The 18573-nt window shown below is 44.6% G+C and overlaps 1 protein-coding gene and 1 long non-coding RNA gene across 4 annotated transcripts; one reads left to right on the top strand and one right to left on the bottom strand.

Moving 5' to 3' along the window:
- Nucleotides 1–549: 549 nt before the first annotated feature.
- Nucleotides 550–12185, bottom strand: LOC139799009 (uncharacterized). 2 transcript variants are annotated; one of them, XR_011727056.1, is made up of 3 exons: nucleotides 12078–12185; nucleotides 5469–5581; nucleotides 550–4165 (listed from the first exon to the last, which is right to left on the bottom strand). It is a non-coding gene; the product is annotated as an uncharacterized lncRNA (long non-coding RNA). The 2 variants fall into 2 exon arrangements; XR_011727057.1 differs by having other exon boundaries at nucleotides 550–3997.
- A 318-nt stretch (nucleotides 12186–12503) lies between these two features.
- On the top strand, nucleotides 12504–18031 carry MMACHC (metabolism of cobalamin associated C). 2 transcript variants are annotated; one of them, XM_071750283.1, is made up of 5 exons: nucleotides 12539–12658; nucleotides 14264–14324; nucleotides 14514–14708; nucleotides 14932–15084; nucleotides 15599–18031. In XM_071750283.1, the coding sequence occupies exons 2-5, from the start codon at nucleotides 14292–14294 to the stop codon at nucleotides 15905–15907; spliced, it is 690 nt and encodes a 229-aa protein (XP_071606384.1). In that variant the 5' UTR covers nucleotides 12539–12658; nucleotides 14264–14291; the 3' UTR covers nucleotides 15908–18031. The 2 variants fall into 2 exon arrangements, with proteins under 2 accessions (XP_071606383.1, XP_071606384.1); XM_071750282.1 differs by lacking the exon at nucleotides 14264–14324 and having other exon boundaries at nucleotides 12504–12658.
- Nucleotides 18032–18573: the final 542 nt, after the last annotated feature.

Raw genomic sequence — 18573 nt, 5'->3', positions numbered from 1 at the left:
CATCCGAATTCCAGAAACTTCAATGCTACATTACAGGTTCTGCTTGAAACAAGACAAGGCTCAGGGGTTCTGGAACATGTCTTTCAGCCAGCTTTATGCACTCATTTAAACTGTGACTGAGAAGGATTTTGCCAGGAGCAACTGCAAAATTAGCAGTTTTCCTCTGTGCTAATCATGGCTATGCTTCTGATCACACAGGCAGATCAAACCACCAACATAATCATTGCTTAACTTTCCCCACTGATAAGCTTGGGGACAGGATGAGAATTTTTATCTACTTTTTTAAGCAGATCTCAGTATTTGTAGGTGTAAGGCAATTGTGCACAATACTATTTGTGGCTGGCTAGCAAAAAGGGAACCTGTTTTCAGAAAGGCCTGAAGGGAAGCACTGGGAAAAGAACAGAGTTGAGCTCTGGGAGACAGCTCTTCCCTGGAAAGGAAAAAATAACTGATCTCAGTCTGCTTTTCAAAGCAAAAGCCACAGTTCATGCAGCTGAATGAGATTAAAGTCACAGGAGCAGACTCCATCACTATGTCCTGGATCTATATTCCAGCCTCCACTTGATGACTCCAACTGCTACTCTCAGCACCACCAGTGTCTGTCTGCTTTTCAACCCAGTCCTAATCAAGCTCCAGTGGTCCCCCTTTACAGCATCCCTGACTCTGTGCCACATCCCAAGGTCCTTTGTATTGACTGAGAAGTAGGCAGCAAGGGTAATGCCTCAGATCTATCTCCAGTGCTATCCCATCTGCTGGACTCTAAAGCCTTCACCATCCAACAGACTTGTCCTCTTCCCCCAGATACTCTCAAGGGTTTCTGAACTCAGTGTCACCTTATTCTTCACCAGCTAGCATTTCTAAAATTAAGTTATCTCAGAGGAAAATGGAATAAAAGAAATCAAACTACATTAGGAAATTTTGCAAGGCCCTTTTTTGCCATTACAGCACTTTATTCCTATCGGATGCTGGTGCACAACATGGATTTTTTTTTGCAATCAGTTATGCCTGATGATGATGAGTGTATATAAAGTGGGAAATAGGGTGGGCATCATGAAGCTTGAGCTGCACTCTCTTTCTCCCCATGGGTCAGCCAATGTGAGCAGTGAAGTCTCATGACTCAGGAATTCTCTTCTTTTGGAATTAACATTTTTATTGGTTTTCCCAAATTGCTTATAACAATTGGAACCTTATCTGAAAAGGTATTCAATTATAAGTACATACAGACTTAATCTAAGTGACATTCTTCCATGCACAGACACAACTAGAATTTAAACTTTGAAAACATTATTTGGTGAACCTTATACATAAGTACTGTTAAAGGTTAAAAACCCCATTTACCTCCCCAGCACTGATGTGTGCTGGGCTGCTACTGGGGAAACTTCAAGACCTAGCAGCCTGACTGACTTTTGACTGCCATTCAGAAGTGATAAGGTGCCTCTCATCCTTTAAGTAATGACCCCATGATGAAGGTGTCAAAGGCCTTCTGCCCTGACTACAGAGCCAATCGAGCTCATACTGGTTTGCACACAGGCAAACTGGGATCAAACACAAGAAACAGGCTCACTGCTGGAGCCCACCTGGCACTGAGTTATCACAGATGGTACCTGCAGGTGAACTGTGTGATGTCAGAGCCCTTGTTCATGCTCCAGCTCTGGGGTGGAGTGAGCCCCAGCGTAGCCCAGGGTGGGGGGTGCAGCTTCCCCCCAACATTGTCCAGGCCACCACCCCCAGCAGCTCTAAACCTCAGCCATGCTGGGCTGCTCCTATGGAGGTGGCACCCATCACCCCATCCTCCCATCCTGTACAACCCTCCTGTTGGGGCTGTGGGTGCTCTGAGGTACTGAACTGACATCAGTTTCTGTTTGAGAACTGCAGCAGCTTTGAAGGAAGACACAGAGCAGCAGGTAAGGAAGTGATGATAAACCCTGACGCATTCAAAAAGCACTTCCCAAACCACACTGTGAGAACATCAGTCAGAAAAATTACATGCATATAATTAAAAACTTGCTCCTGGTGATCAGTGCCTTCCCCTACTTGTCCAGAAGCCCCTTCACCCAAAGTAACAACAATCTCGTATAGAAAGAAAAGAGCTGTCAGTCACACAAATTGTGAAGTTCCTCAGGTATTGAAAAAAACAAGCCAACAAAAAAACAAAATTACTACATTCTTCTAGACTGTGACTCTTAAAATGGTAAATATCCAGTTAAAGAGATGTTCCTGGAAAACTCTAATCAGGGCACATTTACAGAGATGTCATTCTACAAGGTTAATTAACTTCATGCACTTATCTCCTGGGTGTAAACAGGACTTTTCCCTGCTGCTTCTCTTTACAATGAGAGCTTCATTCGCTCTCCTCTGCATTCTCAAGGGTTTGTCCCCTGAAGATGTGACTTGGACTCTAAAAATGTAATTTTAATTTGGCCATGAGGCTGTTTCTTTTTAATACATGTATACATACATACATACATATATATATATAGCATCCTTTTGCTTTTAAAAAAATATGGACCCTTCTAAATCCTAAGATAAAATTCAGTGAACCAGTATTTTCAAAGGAAAGCAATCATGTTCTAATTTTTCTTGCCTTGCCACTCTGAGGATCTCATCTGAAAATCTGCTCTGTGTCATGTTTCCCTTCTGTAACACAAACTATGTGCCCTGGGAATTTCCAGGGACTGAATCTGAGGTCACTCCTGCCAACTCTTTGTGGCCTGGCCTGGATCTGAATGCCTGAATATCTCCCTGCACTGAATTTCCTACCCTGACCAGAATTCATGGGTTTTATCAATTGCCTAGACCATCCTGATGAGTCTTTCAAGGAACAGATCCAGCAGCATGGAAGATGATGACAAGGATCACCCCATCTGTCCAGAAACATGACTAAAAGATAGAGAAATGTATTAGTGGTAAGAATATTAAAAGGTGGCAAGGCAGCAGGATGCTGGTTTTGATTTTGGCCTTGTCTGACTGAAGATCAAAGCTTGCCTACTCAGCAACTTCTTCCGGGAGGGAGCTGAGTCAAGGCCCCCTGGTCACCATTAATGCAGCAATGAATTTTTCCTTTGCCTCAGCTGCATTCCTAGGAGGAACACTTCCCAACACAGTGTCCACTGGGTAAGACTCATAAATGTAAACCCACAGATTTTAACAATTTGGACATGGACAGTTTCAAGGAGTGATGTTGGTCATGGAAATTTTGTTTCAAAGAACAAGATTTCTTAGTCTGTTTTAACTCACAGAAGTGGAAGCAATTTACCAACACTTGCCAAGTCAGCTGCTCCATATTGGGTCTTGTCAGACAGGGCAAATCTATAGTCAGTCTATATCTGTTCTGTTCTTGCTATATATAGGTTCTCCCTAAATGGCTCAATCCAAGCCTGGCTGTATACCCCAGAGCTCTAGCTAGCCAGTAGTTCAAACAATATCTAATATAAACTAGAACTTGCAGTGTATTTGGAGAAGAGAAAAAAAAATTGAAAGCATTAGTAGAGACAATGAAAAAAACTCTCTCAATTTGTTCTGCTCCACCAAGTGAGAGTTCAGAAGATAGGACCCTACATCCCATCCCAAAGCAGAGGGCAGAAGGAAAGGGCTGCAGCTAGGAATTTTCTGACCTTGGAGAAAATCCCCCATTTGCAGGTAAGCATCATAGCATCTCTCTCTCTGCAAGCCAGCTGGCAAAAGCTGACTGATTCTCCACAACCCAGGTGCTCCATCAGTGTCTGTCATCTGAGGTGAAAGAACAGAATACACAGTGCTGTGGTGCAAGGGTATAAGGTGTAGGTCCAAGCAGGATACGACAGCCAACAGTTTAGGTCCCAGATAGAGTGTGGAACTGGGCAAGCCTGTGAATGACTTCTCAAAATGGCTGTTTCCCTTCCTTGAGTCAGCCCCACACTTCATAGCCTCGAATTCTGCTAAATCCAGGTAACAAACAAGTCAAGAAGAGTTTTCCCATCTAAGGAAACCAATATCCATTCCATCTTTTACTTTTTCCCTACAGTAGAGAGTGCATCTTTTAGTTAACACTAAAGGTCATGCAGCTTTAGTTCAGCAGGCTGTCAGACAGGTCAGTGCTGAGGTCATCTGCTCCAGCTATTTCTGGCCTCTCCTCCAGCACTGCTGTCTTCCAGCTCAAAACAGAGCATGGTGATATCTTTACAATCTACACAAAGAAAACAAGGAATTAGCCTTTCCCAGGCTCCTCATCCCATACACCAGCCCTAAGAATAAACTGCAGTCTAGGTTCAGCACTGCTGGTTCAGTGTGCACTGCAATCCATGTCAAACTCTAATAAAAAATATCCACATTCATATGAGAGACAGAAATACCAACAAGCATCCTCAAATAAAAGTTCAAATAAAACCAGGTGTCTATGTAAGCAAACCATGGTTCCAAGTGCCCCAGCAAGGTGCCAACACAGCTACTGGGTACCCCTGCTGTAATATTGATACAAATATTTACTGATATAACACATATTCTGATGTAATATAAATAGTTACTACTAATACTAAGCAACAGGTAACCAGCTGCTTCTCATTAAATGAGGGGTGCTGCTTGAACACTTGACCAGTAAAGCTCTATATAATAGTCCCTACCTGGCATGTGTCTCAGAATAACTGTTCAAGAAAAGAAATTAACCCTTTGATGGGACATGAAGACTCCTTAAGCATTGTCTTAACAGCAACATGATGTGGTACAACTGCATCTACAAAGCAACTAATTGTAGCAGGTTTGCTAGTAAAGTTTGAGTCAGCAGGATTAGTACATTGGAAAAACAGAACACAGGGCAGTTTAATATGCCTTGCAGCCTCCATTCACAAGAATCTTAAGCATCTTACTAAAGTAGGGCATGAATTTTTTCTTTTAAAGTACATTAGTCCTTTGTTCCTGATTTCCTTTAATGCTGAGTGTTAATGCAAACACAAGGGGGTTTTAAATCCTAAAAGCAAGGCATAAATCCAAAAGGATAAAGAGTTTCAGAAATGAACCTTCCTGAAGCAAGCAATTTTCACCTTCCTAATCTCACTGGCTGTGTGTCAGCTCCAAAACAAAAGTGGAGCCACATTAAAAAGTGGTATCTTGGCACTGTCAGAGGAAGTGATATGTATCATTATTAGCCCTCACGTGCAGCTTTACATTACCCTGACACAAGATGGGGAGGGAGGATGAAAGAACAGACAGGCACAAACATGTTACCTCTGTCCTGGCACAACAATAATGCTCTCAGAGTAAAGTTTAACTGTGGCCCAAGTGCTATCACTGTTCCCAATCCCACTGCCTTCCTACCTTGAGGTGCCCTACCAGTAAAACTGGGCACAGCAAAGACCTCTAACCAACTTATCAGTATGACCTCTGTAATGTCCTGAACAGTAGACATAAATAGGTTCTGCAGACCACCTGCATTACTGTGGAAAACCCCACTACATTCTTTACACCCTAAGGGAGCATGAACCAGCCACATTTACCTTCAGGCACCTGGACGGCTGAAGGACTGGAAAGCCCATTGGAGCTGAACTGGAAACTTTCTCCAAAGATGGAGAAAAGCATTCTGGCTCTCTCAGCAAGTTCTTGCTTCTCTCTAAAAGAAATCAAGCAGGCCACAAATTAGGTCAAAAGTTTAAAGGTGAACTTACGGAGCCTAAGCTTCTGCTGTCTACCTCTCATCACAAGGAGAAACTGCTACTATTCTGATTTAATAGCATTTTATTTCTTGCATGGATACAAGCAGTGGCACAAGGAAGTGGAAAACAGGTTCCATGAGACAGAAACCTAGGCAGAAAACCACATTGGCAAAAATGTTCAGCCACGGGAAATCTAGGACACCAGTGGCTCTGACAAATTCCAAATCCAGCAGGTCTAAAACACAAAGCATTGGACACCTCATTTCTGCTCAAAGCCACTGTCACAATGCCAAAACCTTCCAATACAGGGGTCAGCTTGTGCTGGAAAGAGACAACAGGACACTTGACCTGACCATGAGATCTCTAAACGGAAGGGGTTTGGAATACCATGTCCCAGAGTGTCAGTAACATTGGAGTAAGTGGAGAATAGTTCCTATGATCTCCATCTTTCTCTGCAGGCTCTGTGGATGGTATGGCCTTCAGGAACAGATTTTTCACTTACCTTTCAGGTTAGAGGCAGCAGATCTGATTGAAGCAGAAGGACAACACCAGTAGTCCCTTAAGCTTAGCAATGCCTGCTGGAACAATTATTGGGGGTGGGGATGGGAACCATTTTTATGAGGTTTCTGACAGTCATGCCTCATAGCAGCAACAGGCTGGTTTGCTGAGCTATTTAATTGTGTTTTCAGCAGATGAACAGTCTGGCAGCAGAACCTCTGCCTCCCCACCTACCCCTGCTCACATTGTTATCTCAGTTGTGCCAGCACAATTTTTTCCTGCAGTAGCACTGTGAAGCAGACCAGTTTAGGAAAAAAAAAAAAAAAAAAAAAAAAAGGAAAAAACCAAACAAATAAAAAACAACCAACAACAAAACCAACAAAAACCCAAACCAGCAAAACAATGATGCACTTGTTAGAACCAGCTCAGCTCCCTGCTCAGATTTGCAGCACTCCAACAACTGCAGTGGGGGACACTCAGAAGGCAACGAGGCCTCTGCAGGAAAAAGCTGAGGGGTGGGCACATTTTGAGCTGATGTTGACAGCACAGACACATCTCATGAAATCACAGCTTGACAATAGGTGGGAGAGTGACATAATAAGGGATGGCCTTAGGCTTTTCTAGAAAGAAACAGGGAATCAATATTTAATTACAGGAGAACTGCAGTGAAGTTCCATTATGGAAAACATCTTGCTAAGTTGATGCAATATCCTTTATCAAATAATACAGCTATGTTGACCTCCACACTCAGTGTCCACCAATACTTCTCCACTAATAAAGACAGACATTAATATGCTTAATGTCAAGAAGGAGAAAGATCAGAAAAACAGACAAGAAATTAAGATATCCTTTAACTCCATTTCAGTTACTAAATTACCATGAGTCTTCAAACAATTTGTGTAACTCTCTCTCTTGGATTCCTACATAATGCAGAGAAATAGTTCTTTAACAGGGTCAGAAAAAGGTTTTGAGAGCTGTAGATGGGAAGCAGAAGTCCCTAATGTTTAGAGCAGTACAACATTGTGTCTGAGTGATACTTACTTACTGTTCTGGAGAACAAAAGATACTTCCTGTATGAATACTTAATGATGACACCAAATGACATTGTAGCCCATGTGACACCAACATTAGCATGAGGGAGATGAATGTGAGTTCCATGTTTTTCCTAACAACAAAACCCCCTACAAAACCATACCTGGGACACAGGCACCCCACAGAGACATCACTGCCTTCCCCAGAGGAGCAATACACACTCTGTTTCTGTTTCACTGTGGCACGAAGTTGCGTGGGGAAGCAGAGGCTGGGAACAGTGACACAAATCCTCAGCTAAACCTGTCAGAGTTGGGACATCTGGCAGTTGTCTGAGGACAACTGGGGTTGGACAGAGGATACAATTAAACAGAGCCAGAAAGATCTAAGGATCCTCAACAAGGAAGTTCCAACGTCACTCATTTCTCTCCAGGGAGCAGGTCAGAGCCCACGGGTAGGGGTGGGAGGAGAGCAAGGGCCAAGCTACCAGAGGCTAGAGGCACAGGCAAAGCCAGTTCCCACCAGCCAAGCATGGTAAGAAAGCAAAGTGAGGGCAGCTGGGAAAGAATTAAGAGCTTAGTTCTGGGAGGCACTGGTTATTATTCCCAGTCATTGCAGTAAAAAGCAAGTAAGGTACTGGCCAACTAGCCACCAGGAGAGCATGTGGAGTGCACTACTGCCTTGACAGGGCTGAAAGCAGGAGACAGCAACACTCCTGATTAAACAAGACAGATGAGATGGCTCTGGGCTAACACAGACACTGCCAGCTCAGCTCCACGGATGGCTGGGAAGGGAACAGCAGGTACCCATTCTCAGTGCCCACAGGGAATAAGCTGAAGGTGCTAACTCTCAGGATGCAAATGTCTCATCAACAGAGGCTGCCGTTTCACCCCCTTCTCTTGCTGTCTCAGGACTGAACTCCGTGCCTGCATTTAGCCAGAGGTCCTCTCCAGGAGAGGGCAGACACTTCAGCTTGAAGCTTTGCTAGTTCAGGATTTAAACGGGAAGCTGACAAATCTACTCCCTCCAGCACCAGTAAGGCAAATACTGTACCAGCCATGGAGAGTTACTGTGCCCCACAATACAACCAGGCTGTCCAGGCAGGTACAAAGAACAGCTGGTAAACAAGACCAGCAAGATGAGAGATCAGACCCCAGCATCTCTGAGCTTGCCAATCCAGCCCCTGTGATCTGTGAACAGAAAGAACAGAGGTGCAGCCAGCAGCACCCTCCTGTGACACACTCCTGCAGCTCCCTGGGAGTTACTCCTCTTGAAGCCCAAGAGCTGCACTTGCCCCTGCAGCAGCTCTCATGTGACATGCACAGATCTGGATATCCCCCCAAATTCCCTGAAGGTGTAGCACCTCTACCTGATGTGGCCAAGCTTCTGCTGGCTGCTCCACATTTTCTGAATCTGCCTTAACTGTAAGATTGTGCTCTGTGGCTGCTCTGTAGATCTAGCACTTAAGAAAGTGCCTCTCATCCACCACAGTACCATTAAGCCCTGCAGAAAAATCATGTCTAGATGAGTCCAGAGCAACTGAGAAAAAGCAGAGAGCTGGACATGTAACCTGCCACTCCTGTTGAACAAATGTCCAGCAGCAAAGGTAATGCTGTGTTTCTTTGCATTCTTTTGGATCATGATGACACCCTACCTGCCATCATCTATAATATCTTCATGCTGGTTCTCCTCAGCAGGAATTAAAAGTTTTGCCACAGCTGGAATAGCAGTGTTTTGCCCACAGTGATCACCTCACTTTGCAGAGAAGTTGAGAGTGTGCTTCCAGCCCCCTTGGAAAGTAGATTACAAGTCCTGGCTGTGCAGGTGTCCTCCTGGAGCAAGATGTTTCCAGAAGAACAGTAACATGCAGCTTGGTGCAAAAGATAAAGGCCAACTGTTAGCCCTACTCTCATTGCAACCCTTACCCCTCAGCTCTGTCCATTCCCAATTCTTATCCCATCAAGTCTTTTCTGATTATCCCTTTTGCAAAGGTAATCTATTTCTGCAACAAATAAAAACATTCTCAATTTCACTCCAACTGCAGTAGGACCTGCTATATAATACATAAACTTATCTTTTCCTCTACTGATACCTATTTTGAAGATACCTTTTAACTGCCCTCCATCATTCAACACTAGAACTGAAAGGCCTCTTGCTGTTTCAGCAAGCTTGTGAGGCAGGAAAGGTGCCTGCAAGGCACCTTGCACACTGTCTGTCTTGATCAAAGCCTTCTAGTGGTATTACAATATTTAATAAAAGTATTTGCTCTGTTGCAGGCAGAAACAGCATCTTTCAGTCTGGCTTCTATTCACAGTAACCACTCTATACCAATTTCAACTTTCTGTTCTCCTTCACAGATCCCAGTTGCAAAGCTTTCTGATTCCAACAGTAGGTCTGCCACAGACCATCATACCATCCAGTGCCAAATTTTGGACAGAAGAGGTGTGAGTATAAAGCAGCTCACCTAGCAGTGTTGACTCTGAGTTTTGTTAACTGAAGCAGTTGCAGACATTTGGTTCAACAATTCTTCTTCTTGACCTGTGCAGCAAAGCAACTTGACCTCTCACAAAACTGCCAGGGGTAAACCACATTCTGCACCTGATTTTCCATCTCTCTATTGCCAGAAGAACTACATCCACCCACATCTCTCCCAAGGCAAAGGGTGGATTCAGAGGCTGCAGGCAAGTCCCATGCATGTTCTCCTCCCACAGGTCTCCCAGAGCACAGCAGAGTCACAGCTTGCCAGCCCTTTACTTCTCCAGCACTGGCTGCCCAGCAGTGTTCCTGGTTCCATCTGCATGAGCAGAGATCCTCAACTGTAATGAGCATTATGGTGCTCCCCAGTGGGGGCTGTTTCTGCTAAAGCATTCAGGCAGCAACAGTTGTCCTGGTCAGACCATGAGGGGAACAGAACACAGCACCACTCACTAACTTTATGCTGCAGTTGCTCCAATTCTTGCCTCACATATTTATCATTTTCTTACAGTAGCTTTCTGCTGCTTAAAGTGAGGAAAGTTCCATTTTCCTCCAGTACCTCCTGTCACACCAGCCCTGAACCTACCAAGCTCTTAGCACTTGACATCTCATTTATTTTTTGTGAATTGTTGGCACTGAGATACAAATGAGATGCACGATCTGCTGGTGAAGCACCTGCTGCTGGTAGTTATGGCATTCAGTTTTCAAATCCTCTGTCCTCCTCAGCAAAGCCTCCAAGCTGCTCTAAGTGCTGTTCTGCAATCACTGAGCATCCTCTGTAACAGCAAACAGGAAAGGCAGGAGGTGTTAAGGTCTCAGCCCAGCTCTTCAGCTGCTGGGACAGAAGGGATAAGAATAGGACCAAGGAATACTCAGTAAGATGGTTTCAAGGTTCGGTCCCATACCAATCCCTGACAGGAGCACAGTACAACAGCAGACCAAGAATTCCCCTCTGCCACTATGCCTTGTGACCCTGCCTTACTGGATCACTACATTCAGACACAAACACAGGCAAGATGAACAGCAAAAATCCCAGGTTTTGAACTAACTACTCTCAAAACCAAATACTGTGAGTCATATGTGTTCCAGCAAAGGACTCCTTGTGATGATACTTGACTCTAGACTGAGCTTGGTTATGGCCTTCCAGGAAATCACTTCAACCTGTCCAAGTTGTTTTCCCCTGTACATTTTCTCTTCTGGGAAGCAAAGGGGCTTCTTAAATCTGCAGATTACTAAACAAAAGGCAAAGGAAGAAATGAAAATTAAAAAAAAACCCACCACACCTTCCTACCTTGTATCCAACACTATCTGTGCTCACCTGTTTAGCACAGAGATGGAGCTACACTGTATCCAGCTACATTCACAGACGTTGTTTCTTCTATGAGACTTAAGCAACCTAGAGCAGAATCGAATTATGTCAGAGGCTCCTGTAACAATCAGTGCTTCACTTCCAGTACCTTTCCCTTCACTACCTTCTAGTTTATTGATCTGCTCCTGCTGGAGCACTCTCTCCTGATTTAGGCAACTTACAGACTGAGAGATTCAATGATCTGAGCAGCTGGGCAAAACCAGATTTTGTATGAGAACAACTTCACCCAAGAAAAAACATAATTAGTAGGCTGGTTCAGCTTCAGAAGCTGGAAATACAGGGAGAGCTGGAGAAAACAAACCATAATTCAAAGTAAGATTGATGGGATTCTTCCACCCTACTCCAACAGAAAGCCTGGATACAACAGTTCTTGGGGTTCTAGGTGATATGAGGGAACCACACAAAGAAGAAGTTTGCATATCAAGTTGTACTGTCCTCAGGAACTTGCAGACTGGTGTCATGACACTTTATAAATAAACTCGGAACTAATGGCTAGAGAATATTGCACAAGAACTATAAAGATTATGTTAAGCTGCTATGAGAAGATTAGGCTAAGAAGATTGAAATCTGAGGTTTGATCTCCCATGTGGTAAACCTGTTGGTGGGGAACAGGGAAGGTGCGAAGAACACAGGCTTTCAGATGGGGAAGGAGAAAGGATTATCAGCACAGAAGCTTTGCTAACTATTTTAGTGAGCAGCATCCACCCACAGAGGAAGGTGGGGCTTCCCAACAGGGTGTGATGAAAGAAAAACATGCATAATAGCGTTGTACCGCATGGACGGGCACACCGCACAAGTGCGCTATGAAAACTTGCTCTTAACACAGAGATAGTCTGACCAGAGCCCTCAAACCACCTTGCTTTGGGATGGCAGTGAGTTGGGTGCACATGGGTGAGGTTCGGCTGCTGGGTGTCAGGCAGCCACTGCTCCATCACAGCTTTCTCAGGGCCGGGTCTGCCACGCTGCAAACCCAACGCAGATCAACCACAGCCCACCTGGGCCTCTCGCATCCCTACACCCAGAAAGCGCCTCAGCGGGACCTCGGGTGTGCCCCAAGATAGCGGCGTTCTTCCCTTTCCCACCTGAAGCACACGGGGCAGGCGGCCATCAGGCCGGGCAGGCAGCAGCCAGTTTACCCCCAGCCACCGGCACACGCGGGAGCCAGGCGATACAGGGGCACCGCGGGGCTTCACTGGGGAACGCGAGCGGCGCAAAAGTCGCTCCCCAGCACCCTGCCGACAGAGTCCCCCTACGCGCTCTTCCACACCCCCCCGCAGCTTACCGAGGGGGCAATGCGGCGGTCCCTGCCCGCGGCCCCCGCCCCTCAGGCCGCACAGGTCCCCCCGAGCGGGGCCCGCCGGGACATGGAGTCCCCGTCAGGCGCCCAGCACCGGAGGGGAGGGGGGATGCGCACTACAAATCCCAGCGTGCCTTGCGCGGCGGACCCGTCTCCTAGGAGACGCAGCGGTGTGCCGGATGCAGGGATGGGGGGGTAGTTCCGCCGTGCCTCCCATAGTGCCCCGGGCGCGGCCGCGCGCTGGAGTGCTATCGAATTCCCGAATTCCCAAATTCCCGCTCCCGCGCAGCGGGCATGGAGGGGCGCGTGGCGGAGCGGATCCGCGACGCTTTGGGCCCCTTCGGCTTCGAGGTGCACGCCTTCAAGGTACCGGCGTCACGCGGGGCTCGCCGTGACGTCGCCCGCGCAGACGTCACTCAGAGCAACGTCACCATCCCCGGGGCTGGAGGGGGTTCGGGACGGCGGCGCTGCGGGGCCGGGCCCGAGGGGGTTGGTACCGGCCCGAAGCGAAGCGGCTCTGATCCAGTGCTCCCCGTTTCAGCCCCGGCAGCTCGGGAGGTTTGTTCTGGCCAGGCTCCCGCCCGCGCCACACACACAGGCAGAACGGGCCCCGGAGCGAGGGGGAGGAATGGGGCGGCCGGTGACCGGCGTCTGGGCTGGGGCTGGGAATGCTTCTGAGGAGCCGTGTTAATGAACTCGGGTTCATTAGCGTAGTCCGGCCCGTAAAGCAGATGAAAGTCATTGCTGTGCCGCGACACCGCGGAGCCCCGGGCGAGCTGGAGGTTTGCTCGTGTCCTTCACGCTGGTCCTGTTAAGGTCAGGAAAGTTAAAGATACACCGTGCGCCTTTGGCATAAAGTCCCCTCGGCAAGCTCCAATTTTAAATGTAGAAACATCTCTGCATCCAGTGCGGGTGACTGACTTCATCTGTGTGTGCAAATGGCCTGCGGGCACCCTGCTCGTTCTTCCCGCTGCAGGGGGTCTCCCCCTCACAGCTGAGGCAGCCGCTCCCACTGTCCCGTGTGGAACTGGGTATGCTCAGTTCCATCAAAACCTAAGGGTTCCTTCTTTGGTCTCCCCAGGGGGAATCTGCAAGAAATGAGTCTGCAATCTCAAATCCAGGTCTGCAGTTGAATACAAATCATTCTACAGTAAACATGGCATTCCCTTCTTTGGGGAACATCGTATTCTGTCACCTGAAATTATTTGTATTTCCTGCTGTATTCTTGATCTGACAAAGTCAAAGGGAATGAGGCACTGAGAGAAGTGAAACTTCCAGAATTTGGCGAAGAATTTAATGCCACTTTCCCAAAACACAGCAGCAGGACTAAGGGCAGAACCCAGACCAAAAAGACTTTAACAGCTTCCAGAGGGAAACCTCACAGTGCTCTGTCTCATTGTAGATGTTCTCATACAACCAATCCTGCTGTGCTTACTGGTGCCTACTGGGAAATCAGCAGACCTTAGTTTCACATCTGTAGTTTCTTGTAACATCTCTATTCAGCATCTTAAACAAGAGCCACAAAACTAATTAAACTTTGGGGTTGACTTCAGAATGTATCCTTATAGTAGACATAGTTTTCATTCTGTGTTTCCATATTGGTTGCCACTGTGACATATAAAGTCACTTCTGGGTTAATTTCACTGATATTTTATATTTTGCATTTTCAGATTATATGCTATAACACATCTAGCCTTGAAAATAAATATAAAAACGTGGCTGTGTCACAATCCATGTGCTACTGCTGACAGTTCTTGGGGGTTCTAGCACTGGCAGGACTTTCAGATCCTTCATTTCCACACATAAATATTTCCTGATGAAGAAATAAATCATGCAACTTGTCACATGAGTAAAACAGAAGCACCTATTTCTATCTGTTCAATGCTGAGAAAAAGCTTTATCTCAGCCAAAACATCTTATTTGCATTGGCAAGACTGGTTGCTTACACTTCCCTCCATGGTTTCCAAGCAGAGTTGGATAAAGGGAGTTCTTGAGCTGGATGCAGTGGATGATTCTTATCTCTCACATCAAGGTACAGCTTCCAGATACTAAATCCCTGTATGCAAAACAATTTGGTTTGAATGGAAGGCACTAGGCAAGCTTCATGTCTGGGTTGCAAATGAAGGTGGCTACACTTCTTTCCCCTTTTTGAAATTCCTTCACACCCACTAGCAAAAGAGCACATTCCCTGTTTTAATGGAGATTTGTTTTTCTTTGGAAGGTTGGATGGTACAATGCTGTTCTCCCGCCAGCCTTTCATCTCCCCTACCCAGATGACACGTTGGCCTTCGTGGTCCTAAGCACGCCTTCAATGTTTGACAAAGCCCTTAAACCTTTTGTGAAAAAAGAACGGCTAAAAATAACCAGGGATCCCGTGGATCAGTGTGTCTCTCATCATTTGTCATCTGTGAAGGAGGTAAGGACCTGAAATACCCATTCCCTTTTACTATTGTGGCATATAACCAGGTAGGTTGAGCAGTAACACAAAGGTGACCAAGGTTGCTGCCCTTGCTCTTTAGAAGTAAGGGTACAGCATTACATGCAGGCCTCCCATCTGCCTGATGTGCTTGTATCCAGTAACTCTGTAGAGGCAAATCTTCCTCCATCAACCTGGGCTGATGTTTTTTTAATTTTCCCAGAAATTTCCTGGCCAGAAGGTGGACATCATCTTTGATTATGAGATCCTGCCAAGCCGAAAGCCCAAGTTCTTGGCACAGACAGCTGCTCACGTTGCTGGAGCTGCATATTACTACCAAAGGAAGGATGTAAAGCATGATCCTTGGGGAAAAAAGGTGAGGCAGAAACTCAGTCTGGGAAGAACAACCAAACTGCAGTCACTGAATTGTACAGCTGTTGTTTACTCGCTAGTTCTTCTTGCAGGAAAACAGAGAGTCCAGATACATATAAATGTATTTCACGTATAAAGTTTCAGACAGGAATTGGAAGTTTCCACAATTGTTCAGGGTGGTAGGGAGATAGACACATGGAGAAGAATATCTTGATCTGTGAAACCTACTTAGGAGAATAAATGTCAAAGACTTGTTGCTTAAAGCATTATAAATAGAAAAAAAATATTCCACTGTGATTAATTTCTGTTAGATTAGTTGGTAGATTTTCAAAAAAAGACCTCTCTCCACATTACAAGGTCGTGAGTGTAGGCACAGGAAAATGAAATGCAATGCTTTGAGCTTTCCTTTCTTCTCTGTAGCACTCCAACAGAGGGCTCAGAGTGTGAGAACAAGCATCAAAGCTTGATACTTGAACTCTAACCATTACTAGAGACATCTTGGATTTTTCTTTTTCCAGAAGATCTATGGTGTATGCATCCATCCGAAGTATGGAGGTTGGTTTGCTATCCGGGGTCTCCTCCTGTTCCCAGATATTCAGGTACCATTTCTGGAACAGTCTGCCCCTGTTGACTGTGTGAGTACAGAGGAAAAAAGAATCGAGTTGCTGGAGCAATTCACTTTTCACTGGCAGGATGGACGCTACAGGGACATAATTGAAGTGAAGGAAAGGTACTCAGAGGAGCAAAAAGCCTACTTTGCAACTCCTCCAGCAGGGAGATTGAGGCTGCTTGGGCTAAAAGAAGTCCAGAGAAGCACATTTCACTGAGTAACCCAGCTCTACAGAGGCGCAGAGGGCAAGCAAAGTGGGATTCATCAGCACCTTCTTTTCCAAGGTTCTGAAGCAGGTGGTGTGCTCGTACAGAGATGGCAAATCCAAGCAGCACGTGCAGCATCTCAATCCAAACATCAGCTTCCCAGAGTAAAAAGGAAGAGCTGCAGCATAGCACTTGGAGTCTGGAGGAAGGCAGGAGCAGTCTGCTCTGTGCTGTTGCCAATTTGGTGTCTTTTTGATGGTGTCATAAGACTGGCCTTTGGATGGAAAAAATTCAGACACCCCTGGCAAATGGAAAACTCGTGCTGCTTACTAGAGAAGTCTTTTTTTTTTCTCAAGAATTTTCTTGCCAAGTGTTTGGTTTTATTCCATGCAAGGTAAAAAAAGTTAATCTTCAGTCATTGTACTCCAAAATCTAGTTTTTTCATCTGAATTAGGGCAGATTTTTTTTCTTTGATTTTTTTTTTTTTTATGTAGCCAGCATTTTATTACCCTGTGTTACAACTCTCCCTAAGGAATAAGTTTTCAGTTTCTTCACTCTTGCTTTCCTCAGAGAGAAAATTTGCCCTGTATTCCTTCACTTGCAGTGAAGCTGGCTTAACTTAGTTTAGAATTAGAAATCTTTTAATATCTCCTTTCCTTAACATCCAAAAGAAAATTCTCCAGAGATTGTGTAATTGAGTAATGCAGTCCTGTACATGGAGTACATGAGGAAAATGCAGCCAAGAGCAGCCACCTCCTGGCTGGGTAATTATGCAAGGGAAAGGGACAGTACAAAGGTCACTGCTCAAGTCCCATACATTTCCTCTTAACCCGGGGTCAGCTTCTCAGAACAAGGAGACATCTTCAGGTTAACTGTAAGCTCTTACCCATTGAATAGAGCAGATGACTAAAAGCTTCAGTAAGGTGCTGAATAATGTCTGTGTGAGTCAAGTTTCTACTCATATTAAGGTAATATCCTGGAAAAATCCTCCTGACCTTTTTGTAAGGAAGATAAGGTTTGAATTTAGAATATTTTTCAGTGCCATGCCAGCACACACCTCCCACTGCATTTTTACTACCCTCCTTACCTGTTGGACTGTCCCTATGGGGGAGATCTCAAATGTGCACACACATAAAAACCATTGCATGAAATGTTGTCACATGCATAGGCAACCACACAGAGAAAAATGAGACAAAATGTTGATGTTACTTATAATATTGCTGGATAAAACATCTTGAGACAAACATTTTATCTTCCATTACGTTGTCATGTTAGATTTGTTCATCGGTTACAGTGGCACTGGTAATCAGGAATTAATTTATCTGAAAGCACTTTGAGGCTCATGAATTAAAATAACATAATAAATTAGAATAATATTTTGTGCAAGTCATGTTACTTGACTGCAGTGTGATACTGTGAATCACCAAGCACTTTTTACCTTTCCTTGCTATCAGTGTGATGATGCAAAAATACTCACTTCACAGAACTGAGCCCTTTCATTTTATTATACTTTGTGATTCCTCATATGTTTTGGAGATGCAAAAACTAAGGTTGCCCTCACAGTAAGTCACTGCTGGATACAATTTTTCATCATCTATATACTAAGGATAATCAAAATTCAGCATGTTTGTTTTCCTGTGAACAGAGTAATGGGCACGTGGTCGCTGGATTTGTTCAGTGTATTTGCTGTTACAAAACACTCTTTGTTGCTTTCCATGCTTTGTTCACCACATCTGACTAAGGCAGACACCTGACTTACTCTGTGACAGTGGTATTGTGGGGGTTTTTTATTTATTTAAGCAAAATTTAATTTGTTTAAATTCTGATCTTTTGTTATAGTATTACTTCTGGTTAAAATGTTCTTTTGACATTCCAGAACTTCCCAGGTGAACTGCAACAGGGGCTTAAGCTAATAGTTCATATTAGTAATATATACAAAATAACTGATTCTTTTAGAAGGATAAATACAGAATGAAATTGGATTTATTTTTTTACATTATAATTTAAAGTATTTTTGATATTGATTTAACTTCTACTTAGTTAATTTATCAAGCAGTTACCAAGGCCATTTCATTTCAGTTTTTCTAATTTATCTTCACGTTGTATTTTGATTAATAAAATATACAAAATTGTAATCTTCAGTACTAACTATCTTTATTTAAGCAATGCAATTAACTTGTGGAGGGCTAAAGATGTTAAAGTGGTGTTAAAGATGTTTTTAACCTGTACTGAAAATAGTGAGCTACCTAAGACAAGATCCTGGATCTGTTCTCTCTGTTCTTGCAGTGACAAAAATTCATTATGTGCAGCAAAAAATAACTGATATTTGAGGGATTTTCTCTCAGTAACTTAAGCAATACCTGTAACTGCTAGAATTTTTGTTAAAACACATTAGTGAATGCTGAGTCACAATAAGGTCAAATCTGTGTTTTTTGTGCTTCTGGAAATATATTTATATCAGGAAGAATGGAGTACAAATACGTAGTAGCATACCATTCTTGCAACAGTAACTTTGGAGTTAATTGGATTGGTTCTAACTGGTTTTCTCTTAGCCAGGTGACAGATCCACAGCCAGTTTTTTCCTTGCAGCTTGGAGTATAATGGGCTTTGTCTTACAAAACTGAAGCCTGTGAGGTTTGACTTGTCACTCCTGGGACAAGACCAGACATGATGCATA

Source organism: Heliangelus exortis, chromosome 8, assembly GCF_036169615.1.
Source record: "Heliangelus exortis chromosome 8, bHelExo1.hap1, whole genome shotgun sequence".
NCBI classification, from domain to species: Eukaryota; Metazoa; Chordata; class Aves; order Apodiformes; family Trochilidae; genus Heliangelus; species Heliangelus exortis.
This window is presented reverse-complemented; position numbering and strand designations above follow the sequence as displayed.